At 33.8% G+C, this 11,264-nt stretch overlaps 1 protein-coding gene across 2 annotated transcripts; it reads left to right on the plus strand.

Moving 5' to 3' along the window:
* Positions 1-2,995: 2,995 nt before the first annotated feature.
* On the plus strand, positions 2,996-8,361 carry LOC114425858 (G-type lectin S-receptor-like serine/threonine-protein kinase At4g27290). 2 transcript variants are annotated; one of them, XM_028392820.1, is made up of 7 exons: positions 2,997-4,326; positions 4,766-4,879; positions 6,805-6,962; positions 7,052-7,262; positions 7,376-7,613; positions 7,697-7,847; positions 7,921-8,361. In XM_028392820.1, the coding sequence occupies exons 1-7, from the start codon at positions 3,036-3,038 to the stop codon at positions 8,221-8,223; spliced, it is 2,466 nt and encodes an 821-aa protein (XP_028248621.1). In that variant the 5' UTR covers positions 2,997-3,035; the 3' UTR covers positions 8,224-8,361. The 2 variants fall into 2 exon arrangements, with proteins under 2 accessions (XP_028248622.1, XP_028248621.1); XM_028392821.1 differs by lacking the exons at positions 6,805-6,962; positions 7,052-7,262 and having other exon boundaries at positions 2,996-4,326.
* The last annotated feature ends 2,903 nt before the right edge of the window (positions 8,362-11,264 follow it).

An 11,264-nucleotide genomic window follows, 5' to 3' on the forward strand; every position in this document is an offset into this window, starting at 1 on the left:
ATATGTGACAATGGCACGAATTTTAAAAGAAACAACTTTCAAAAATTTTTCATTCATTCAAAGCATTCTTCTAAGATTTTTTTGTTCAAAACTTTCTTTATTCAAGAAAAGTTCATTGTCCAAAAAACTTGTGTTATTCTTCTTCTTCATTCCTTCTCTCTCTTGCCAGAAGAATTCAAAGGACTAACCGCCTGAGAGTTCTTTTGATTCTTCCTTCTCCCTCTTGCCAAAAGATTCAAAGGACTAACCGCCTGAGAATTCTTTTGATTCTTCCTCTTCCCTTTATACAAAAGATTTCAAAGGACTAACCACTTGAGATATCCTTTGTTTCCCCTTACAAAGATTCAAGGGACTAACCGCCTAAGAATTCTTTGTCTTAACACATTGGAGGGTACATCCTTTGTGGTACAAGTAGAGCGTACATCTACTTGGGTTGTAATACTGAGAACAAGAGAGGATACATCTCTTGTGGATCAGTTCAAGTGAAGGGTACATCCACTTGGTTGTTCAAAGAGAACAAGGGAGGGTACATCCCTTGTGGATCTTTGCTTGTAAAGGATTTTACAAGGTTATTGGAAATCTCAAGAATCGATGGTTGCTTGGGGACTGGATGTAGGCACGAGTTGTTGCCGAACCAGTATAAATCTTGTGTTTGTCTTCTTCTTCCCTACACTCTTTACTTTTTCCCTGTGTACTTTTATTTCCACTTTACTTTTGTCTAAGTTATTGTTTTTGTTCTTTACTTCATCATAACTTAGTAGGAAAGCCTAATTGAATCTAGTAACATTAAGAAGGATAAATTTTTAATTATTCAATCTTGAATTGTCCATTTGAACAGTTTGGAAAAAGTCATTTTTTATATTTGATTCTTACGTAGAGGTTTAGTCTCTTTTATTAAATTTGATGAAATTTCGGTTGAGTGTATTTCGTATTGCTCTCCGGGTGCATACATGATTGTGGTGAAATTGATGTCACTACTTTCATGTTGTGTACTTGGAAACTAATGCAAAATGTTGCCGAAATTTTGTCAAATTTAATAAAAGAGACTTAACATTCACATATGAATCAAGTATAAGAAAAAATCTTCCTGAATAGGATAGGACCACACCTTTAAGGAAAAAAGTGAAATGTTCTTGCATGAGATAACTTTGTGAGTATCACAAAAGAATAAAGATGGATCAGAGTTAGATGAAAACACCATGCATCAGTGATGAGTACGAGAATGGTGTTGAATAGTGTTTGGAATTTGCTGAATGAAATGCACAAGCATTGGATGCGAAATATAAGTGTCCTTGTGTTAATTGTGGGAATGGGAGATTGCATGTACTAAATGACATAAGGACAAATCTTATATGTGAGGGGATTCTTCAAATGTATACAACATGGATATGGCATGGTGAATTGCCAAAAATGTGAATCGTGTCCCAAACTGAGAATGCTGATGTAGACATGGGAGATTGATTAGAGGAGATGATCCGTGATGTTGGAAAAGAGCCATATTAGCAAGAAAATACACCTTTTGTATCCGGGATGCACATCCTTCACACAGTTGTCAATGGTGTTAGCATTGGTCAATTTGAAAACAAGGTTTGAATGGAGTGATAAAATCTTCACTGAACTACTTGTGGTGTTAGATAAGATGCTTCCAAAGCAAAACACATTGCTGAAAAATAACAATGAGACAAAGTAGATTTTATGTCCTGCGAGCATGAAGTACCAAAAAAATGCATGTGTGCCCTAATGACTCCATATTGTATAGAAATTAGTTTGTAGAAATGTCTAAGTGCCCCAACTGTGGGGTATCAAGGTACAAAGTGAAGGATGACGACTGTAGTAATGATGAAAGCACAAAGAAAGACCCCTCCAACAAAGGTTTGTTGGTATCTTTCGATAATTCCAAGGTTTAAGCAATTGTTTGCTAATGGAGATGATGCTAAAATTGTAGATCATTTGCGACTTTTTTCAAATTGCAGATCTTTTGATCTCCATGCTTAGTCAAACATCCACACCAAAATTGTGATAAAGAATAAAAAAAAGGTAGGAGAGAAAATAAATTTGACCTTGATGATCAACTTCTCTTGTTAAAAGTTTTATTCCCCAAATTTAGGAGGAAAAAATTGAGATTAAGTAGGAATGGAATGGATTGTCTTGCATCTTCTTTTATTATATTCCATTCCTATTTTTAATTAGAAACTAGTCAATAGAATAATTTTTCCTTCCACTATAACTCTATTTTATCCTCTACTACCCATCTAAACATGGCCTAAGTTAATATATTTTATAAATATTCAGGGGTTAATTAAATTAGTTTTTTTAACTTGAAAGATAATTTAGCATTATTTTTAATACTTTAAAAATAATTTTAATTCTTTATTTTAGCTTGAACCATTCCTTTAGTGACCTACCTAATGTTATTGTAGAAATTTTCAAGATCAATGATTAGATCATGCAAGCTAAAAATGCTTTTTCTTGTATAAAGAAAGGAATTATTTGATCCATTTTCATAATAATAATAATAATAATAATTTGAGCACCCATTTCAAATGCATATCCAAATTTTGCACAACAGGTTATGAAAATCCACGAGAAGCAACCGGTCGCTGCCTGTGGATATTGAGGTTCCACAAGTGGTACTTCCTAATCCGGTATTTGAAGCAATTGTTCGAATTCCTTATGATCCAACCATTTGAAAAGCTAGAAAATATTTGTTTTTTTTATTCGTAATATTTGAATATGAAATCATAAAAGTATAACACTCATATTATGAGCAATTAATTGAATTAAATCCATTTGATTGAAAAGAAAATATTTGATGATGAAATTAAGAATTTATTTGATGTGTTTGTGTGTTTCTTCGAAACAATCAAGTCATGAGCATGACAGGCGACGTGCCTTGCCAATTGCTGCAATGGACCAGAAACTAAGTCAAGTCAACCCCCAAATAATAGTGCCCGTCACATACGCTATGATATGACATATTCATTCTAATTAATGAAACTATTCTTGAAAATTTTGTAGTGTTCAGAGAAATTAATATGGCCATTCCTCCTCTTACACTTATCTGCAAGCTATTATGGTTACTCTTCTCTCAAATCTGTTATGCAACTGACACCATCACGCAGGATCAGCAACTTTCGGATGATGGCAGCACCTTGGTTTCTAACGGCGGAACCTTTGAGTTGGGTTTCTTCAATCCCGGGAGTTCCAATAACCGCTATGTCGGAATCTGGTACAAAAAAATCTCTATTAAAACAGTAGTTTGGGTTGCCAACCGTGACAACCCAATAGTCAGACACAACTCAAGCAAGCTGGTCATAAGGCAAGAGGGAAACCTCGTACTCCTCAGCAACAACAACCAGTCTCTTCTTTGGACTACAAATGTAACAAAAAAGGCTTCGAGTTCGAGTCCAATTGTGCAACTCTTGGACACTGGAAACTTGGTAATTAAAGATGGTATCAACGAAGAGAGTGTTTTTCTGTGGCAAAGCTTTGACCATCCTTGTGACACGCTATTGTCGGGAATGAAGCTTGGGTGGGACTTAAGAACTGGGCTTAACCGGCGTCTTACTTCTTGGAAAAGCTGGGATGATCCGTCTTCGGGAGACATTGTTTGGGAGGTAGTGATAGGAAACAATCCTGAATTGGTCATGTGGAAGAGTAAAGTTGACTACTTTAGGACTGGGCCTTATACTGGGAATATGTTCAGTGGAGTATATGCGCCGAGGAATAACCCACTTTATAATTGGAAATTTGTGAGTAACAAAGATGAAGTGTATTTCCAATACACCTTGAGTAATAGTTTTGTGGTTTCTATAATTGTTTTGAACCAAACCCTTAATCTTCGTCAACGCCTCACTTGGATTCCCGATACCAAGACTTGGACGGTTTACCAATCCTTGCCACTAGATAGTTGTGATGTTTATAACACTTGTGGGCCAAATGGAAATTGCATCATTGCTGGGTCGCCAATTTGCCAGTGCTTAGACGGGTTCAAGCCGAAATCGCCCCAACAGTGGAACGCAATGGATTGGAGGCAAGGGTGTGTGCGCAGTGAAGAGTGGAGTTGTGGGGTAAAAAATAAGGATGGTTTTCAAAGACTTGCTAGTATGAAACTGCCAAACACTACATTTTCTTGGGTTAACGAAAGTATAACACTTGAGGAGTGTAGGGCCAAATGTTTGGAAAACTGTTCGTGCACAGCTTATTCGAACTTGGACACAAGGGGAGGAGGTAGTGGGTGCTCCATTTGGGTTGGTGAACTTGTTGACATGAGAGATGTAAAAAGCGGACAAGATTTATATGTTCGAATAGCCACTTCGGATCCAGGTAAGGCCTATATGATATTCTTCTAATTACCATGTTTTAGTATGATGTTAATTTGTGGAGCGACTTTCTTTATTTCTCACTTTTCCAACCATTTAATTAACACGTCATTATTTCCTGTCACATTATATCACTAGAATTATCAAATAAGTCAATCTATTATATCAAATGGTAAAAAAGTAAATTGGGTCAATACAATCCAAATCTTTTAGGATTGTGTTCTTATTGGCCCGGACTGATCCATTGACCTGCTTGGGCCAATCAAAAAATGATCTTGTAGTTTTTTAATCTAAACTTATCTGAATTTTAAAATAATAATAATAATAGGTCCAATGTTTTTCAGATCAACATTTTGCTTGGTAGCTGTCTATATCATCTATCATTCCTGTTTTTTTTTATATAGTTACTAGTGCTTCGTTTCTTTGTTAACCTATAAATGCAGATGGTAAACATGAGCGTCAAAAAAAGGTAATCTTGGTGGTTGCGATCACTGTTTCGCTGGTCCTTGTGATGTTATTAGCATTCTGTGTTTACATGATCAAGAAAAAATATAAAGGTGAGTTTCTTACCTAGAAATCTTTTTTATTTCACATACATTTTAAAATTTAAGAGAACACCTACAATGTCATAAATAGAATATTTACACACTTGTGAATCTCATAAATTCATTCTTCATGTTTTTCTTATTTATGATCTTTAAGAGTATTTTGTCCTTATTTAGTACACTGAACTTGATAAATTAGAATGTACACAGTTGTAAAAATGTGCCCCTGTACTAGTATAATTGTAATACTGATCGAAAAATTAAAAATAGTATTATAAGTGTAAAATACAACATTATTAAATTAATAATTAATGATGTTATTCATTACCAACCATATATTGTGAAAGGAAAGTATATATAGGTTATGTTAAGTAAAACTACCTGAAAAGGTAATCTAAAGTTGAAAGTTGAAAATGTAGTTGGTAGCTACAAGCTAAAAAATTGAAAAATCAACTTATTAAATTATAAGTGTTTGATAAAACTAGTTGTTAAATTAGTTGAAAAGTGTAAAGTGTCAGAAAAATAATAAAATCATGATTTATTTAAAAAAAATAACAAAGAAAATAAATAAATATATTAAGGATAACAGTGGAAGAAAATATAAAAAAAATTAAAAGTTAGAAGTTAACGTTTTAAAAAATGCTACTTCAAGTAGTCTTTCAAAAAATGCTGAAAGTTACTAAAAAGACTTGTTTACTGAACTGTCAAACAAGTTTTTTAACTAATAAGAAAAACTAGAAACCAGTTGAAATGTCTTAGTGAACATAGTGATAGTGATAGTCATTTTTTCCTATTTCAAATTGGAATCTTCATGTTTATTTCGTGTCAAAATGTATATATGTTTAGGTTATATTTGAAAAAACTAACTGAAAACTGAAAAATTATTTTATTGACTTACAAGTGTTTTGGTAGCTAAAATGTTTTGCCAAATACACTCTTAATTTAATACATTTTATGGTTGAGTGCCCAATTAATAAACCCACAAACTTTTGTGCCTCCCAAATTTTGTACGAGTTTTCATCAGTGTTATTACAAAAGCGGCCATGGCGACGCCATGGCGGAATGGCGCAGCAGAATTTTGGAAAAACGCCACCAAATAGAGGTGGCGTTGCGGGTTGCTTATGGAAGCGCTATGGCGGTCATGGCGGAATAGTGGATTTTTTTATTTTAAAAAACGTGCGCGACAAGGGTTGGGCTGACCCGACCCAACCATACCCGAGTTTCTCCTCTTCAGCGGCACGACCAGCAACAGTCTCCAGCGCGACGAACGACGGCGCGGGCATCGGCAACGCACACGACAATCGCAGATGACGTTCTCGAGCGCGATGGCAGCAGACCAGCAGACGATGCACGCGAGAGACCGACGACCAAGGCACGAGACATGCGATCGCCGCATGACGCACGACACACGTCGACGGCGACGACAGTGCTCTGGTGCGTTTTATTTTTTTTTGTTTTGTCCATGGCAATCTGGCCTCTTAAACAAAGAAGGAAGAAAATCTAGGCATTTGAGAATTGTCTGTTTTTTTTTTCCTGGGCTGAGGGCGTTTTCTTTTTTCTATTTGACACCGTTTTTTATGAGGGTAGCTTTTTTTTCCTTTTTCTATTTGACACCCTTTTTTATTTTTGACACCCGTTTTTTGTTTTTGTTTTCTGTTATTTGAATGCAATTCATTGTTTTTTTAATTTTTTATTTATATTTATACGTATATTTTTATTATTTTTTTGTCCGCAATTTTCCGCTACGCCATCCGTCATATTTTTATGGTGAATTTTTTACTTTCCGCCATGAACTGCCATCCGCCATTAACAACATTGATTTTCATATAAAATCCCTCGATGCATTGAATGGAGGCTTCATATGATTATTGCATTGCAATCCAAGTTTAGATGTTTCTTTATAAGCGATGATATTGATCTCATTTCATAAACTAAAGGAAAAACAGAGATAAGGATGTCGATAGAGCAGAAAGATCAAGGCGGCCAAGAAGACTTGGAACTTCCTTTCTTTGATCTTGCTACCATAATTACTGCCACTAATAACTTTTCAATTAACAATAAACTCGGTGAAGGTGGTTTTGGGCCAGTATACAAGGTAAATTTGAAACCTTCCTATGAATATTGTATAAGAAAACTCATGAATCTTATTATATCCAAATTTTTTCTTAACCGCAAAAAACATAGGGTTTATTAGTAGATGAACAAGAAATTGCAATCAAGAGGCTTTCAAGAAGTTCAGGACAAGGATTGAAGGAATTTAGGAATGAAGTTATATTGTGTGCTAAACTTCAACACCGAAATCTTGTTAAGGTTCTTGGTTATTGCATTGAAGGAGAAGAGAAAATGTTAGTCTATGAATACATGCCCAACAAAAGTCTTGATTTGATTCTTTTTAGTAAGTATTTTCTATAAAAATGTTTTGAAATTAGTATAACAAATAATTGATTTGTTTTACTTGTCATTTTAGAAAGGAAAGACTAATCAACCTATATTGGATAATCTTGACAGATTCTGTTGAAAGTAAATTTTTAGACTGGCCAATGCGTTTCAACATTTTGAATGCAATTGCTCGGGGGCTTCTTTATCTTCACCATGATTCTAGATTGAGGATCATACACAGAGATCTGAAAGCAAGCAATATTTTATTAGACAATGATATGAATCCAAAAATATCAGATTTTGGCCTTGCTAGATTGTGTGGAAGTGATCAAGTTGAAGGGAGTACAAGCATCATAGCAGGAACACAGTAAGTATCTTAAAATATTAGTGCCAAAGTCTTGCAATAATTAATGAAATTTGAAATTAATTTTTCTGTGATTCCTTTTATAGTGGTTACATGGCCCCTGAATATGCCATTGATGGATTATTCTCTATAAAATCGGATGTATTCAGCTTTGGAGTATTATTGCTAGAAATTGTTAGTGGAAAGAAAAACAAAGGACTCACCTACCAAGATCACGATCATAATCTTATTGGTCATGTGAGTAACACAAAATATAATGTGATTTTCCCATCATAAAATGTTATATAACAAATGTACTAAATTTTTGTAGGCTTGGAGATTGTGGAAAGAAGGTACTCCAGAGCAATTGATTGATGCTTGTTTGGCAAATTCATGTAGTATATATGAAGTTGCACGGTGCGTTCAAATTAGCCTTCTATGTTTACAACATCATCCAGACGATAGGCCGAACATGACATCAGTAGTTGTAATGTTGTCGAGTGAAAATGTTATACCTGAACCCAAGGAGCTTGGTTTCTTAATTAGAAGGGTCTCGAACGAAAGAGAACAATCTTCTAATAGACAATCTTCTTCAATCAATGAAGTAACTATGTCACTTTTAAATGCTAGATAAAACATTGATTTATTTATTATTCTTATATTAAATTTTGTAACTAATAGATTGGTTTATTTAAACTATGTAACAGATCATTGTTAAGAAATTTATTAGAATGGTTTTATTGGGTGTAAATAGAAATAAATTAATTTTGCATGTTCTCCTTTTAAAAGACACTAAATTCCCATTTTCAATTCTTCATTTATTTATTTGTTTCCCACTTTGATTTCCCTTAAGCATATTATAATTGTAAGGTTAAAATATCTATTTTTTAAAATTTGTAATTTTAGTTCTTCTATTTTAAATTGAGACATTTTGTCTCCCACTTTTAAAAAATTTGTGATTTTAGTTTAGTCTTCGTATTTTTTAATTGAGACATTTGTCTCTTACTTTTAAAAAATATGAAATTTTAGTCCCTCTTTGTCAATTTCATACTTGATTATGTATTTTTTTTAATTCTTTTTTTTAATAAAAAAACATTTGTCATTTGACCATAATGACTAAAACTGTGAGTAGAGGATGAAATATCTCAATTTAAAAATGATGAATTTTTTAAAAGTGAGGGATGAAATATTTTAATTAAAAAAATAAGGGAACTAAAATCACGAATTTGAGAAAATATGAGAATGAAAATTACATTTTAACTTGATTGTAAACATGATTTACTCAATGTGTCTAATACCACACATAATATGTTTTATTTATAAAATTTTTTTAATATAATTATGGACACAATGAAAGAATAAAAAATTTCTATTAGTTTTACATTGCCAAAATTTTTAATAATAAAATTATTTAATTGAAAATACTATTTTTATATATATAAAGTGAAAGTAATTGTTTGCATTGTTCCTATAATTTTAGTTACAAATATTTGAACGAATTGAACATTGATTAGTTATTTGTAATTTAAAAAGAAAAAAGGAAAACAAATTGTAACAGTTAAAAATTACCAATATATTTAAATTAATTACAATAATTAATTTTATTGTAGTTGTAGTTTTTTAGCCGCCACTATATTAAAATTAAGGGTAAAATATGTTTGGAGTTCCTGTAAAATTTAAAAAGTACTAATTTTGTCCCATAAAATTTTTCCTATTAATTTCGTCCCTCTAAAATTGAAACCTATTTTTTTTAGTCCAACTTACTAACTTTGTTTGAGACTGGCTAATGATACTATGTGTGGCATCAACAGGGACCCAAAATTCATTTTCCCCTTCCTCTTTCAGTAAACGTTGTTGTCGCAGGTGTTCAATGTCAAGGATCACTCATTCAACCTTTGCAACAACTTCCTCAGTGCATACCATTACCAGGCTGCCAACAACATCCATGACGATTTTTTAGTAAGGTGTGTGTTCTAGGAACAGAAATAGCAATTGACATGGAAGTCCAAGCGCTGAAAGTATTTAGTGACTCCAAGCTAATGGTCAACCAATTGAATAATACCAAGTCAAAGAGTCGATCTTACAAAAGTATGTCTACAAAATAGGGGTAATCAAAGAAAAGTTCAAAAAGTTGGAATTCACCTACATTACAAGACAAGAAAATGCAAGAGCCCATCTACTATATATATAAAAAAAAACTATCCTACATTGAAAGACATGCAAGTATGGAGAACTTTGTCTACCAAACAATGCATGCCCCGAGGTTCCTCATGATGATAGAAAGCCAAAAGAGTTAAATGACATCAATTTTGTAATACATAACGAACGATATCGAGCAGGAAGATGAAAAGGAAAGGTGGAAACTGCAAAGAGATTCCAAATTTTGTATAATAGATGACAAACTTTACAAAAAAGGGTTCACTCAACCACTCTTGAAATGTCTAAGAGCAGTTGAGGTAGAATATGTGACAGTTGCGATACATGAAGAGTGTTGTGGTCAACATTCTAGACATAGGACTTTGGCAAGGAAAATACTGAGAGCAGGCTATTACTAGTTGACAATTGAAACCGATACAACCAACAATGTGCAAAGATGTGTCGACATACCACATGCACGAGCAAATGACTAGGCCCTTTTCCAAGGGCTCCAAGACAAGTCAAATACTTGGTGGTAGCAGCCAACTATTTCACCAAGTGGGAAGAGGCAAAAACACTTGCTACCATAACATCTAAGAACATTGAGAACTTTGTGTTCAGGTAAATAATTTTGAGATTTGGGATCCTCGATGTCATAATAACCAATAATAACACCCAGTTCACTATATACAATTCCGCCAATTGTTATTAGGTTTGAACAACAAGAAAATGTTAACTTTTATGGAGCATCCTTAGACTAACAGTCAAGTCGATAGTAAACTGGATTATCCTGCAAGGCCTAAAGAAAAGGGTAAAATAGGCTAAAGGAACCTGGGTAAAGCAACGACCACATGTCCTACAGGCGTATGGAACAATCCCACACTTCGCCATAAGGGAAAACCCATTCAGGATGGTATACGGGACTGAAGCAGTCATTCCCCTAGAAATAAGGGAGCCAACCTTAAGAATCACAAATCTGAATTTGAATTTGAATTAGGATGAGGGAAACCTCAGAAAATGCCCCCCCCCCCAAGCCGACATTGGTAGGAAAACTCGCAAAAAAATGGGAAGAATGATACTGGGTAATAGTAAAAATCGAAAACTTCTCATTTATTTGAGGAAAACGTTAAAAAAACCAAAAGAGGTATGCGAATTTAGAAAATAAGGGTTCGGGAGTTGTTTACGCATAGGGGAGGTATTAGCACCCCATACACCTATCATAAAGGACGACAACCTTTATTCAAGTGTGCAATGTGACTTTAAAATTATTTATTTTTCCCTTTTTATATTTTTATTTTTTATTTTTTTTGGGGTCGACAAGGGGATGCCCTTGCTCCTATGTATCCTCAAGTGCGATTAGGAATTCAGACCTACATAGTTCTTTAAGTTTGAATGTTTGTGTGTTAAATTGATTTTACGTTTTTTGAAAAATATATTTTAATTGAGAACAAAGAGTCGTTTAAGGCGTTGGACCTTGAAACGATGTTTTAAATTTTGAGAAGCGAAGAGAATCATTAAGGCGTTGGACCTTGAAATGAT

The sequence above is a fragment of the Glycine soja genome, chromosome 9 (genome assembly GCF_004193775.1).
Source record: "Glycine soja cultivar W05 chromosome 9, ASM419377v2, whole genome shotgun sequence".
Classification (NCBI taxonomy): domain Eukaryota; kingdom Viridiplantae; phylum Streptophyta; class Magnoliopsida; order Fabales; family Fabaceae; genus Glycine; species Glycine soja.

What these genes read in the sequence shown, in the direction of transcription:
- LOC114425858 (XM_028392820.1), top strand. Translation starts at nt 3,036, where the DNA reads ATGGCCATTCCTCCTCTTACACTTATCTGCAAGCTATTATGGTTACTC. An exon ending in GATCAAGAAAAAATATAAAG is followed by an intron (nt 4,880 to 6,804) that starts GTGAGTTTCTTA and finishes CATAAACTAAAG; the next exon opens with GAAAAACAGAGATAAGGATG. An exon ending in ATCATAATCTTATTGGTCAT is followed by an intron (nt 7,848 to 7,920) that starts GTGAGTAACACA and finishes AAATTTTTGTAG; the next exon opens with GCTTGGAGATTGTGGAAAGA.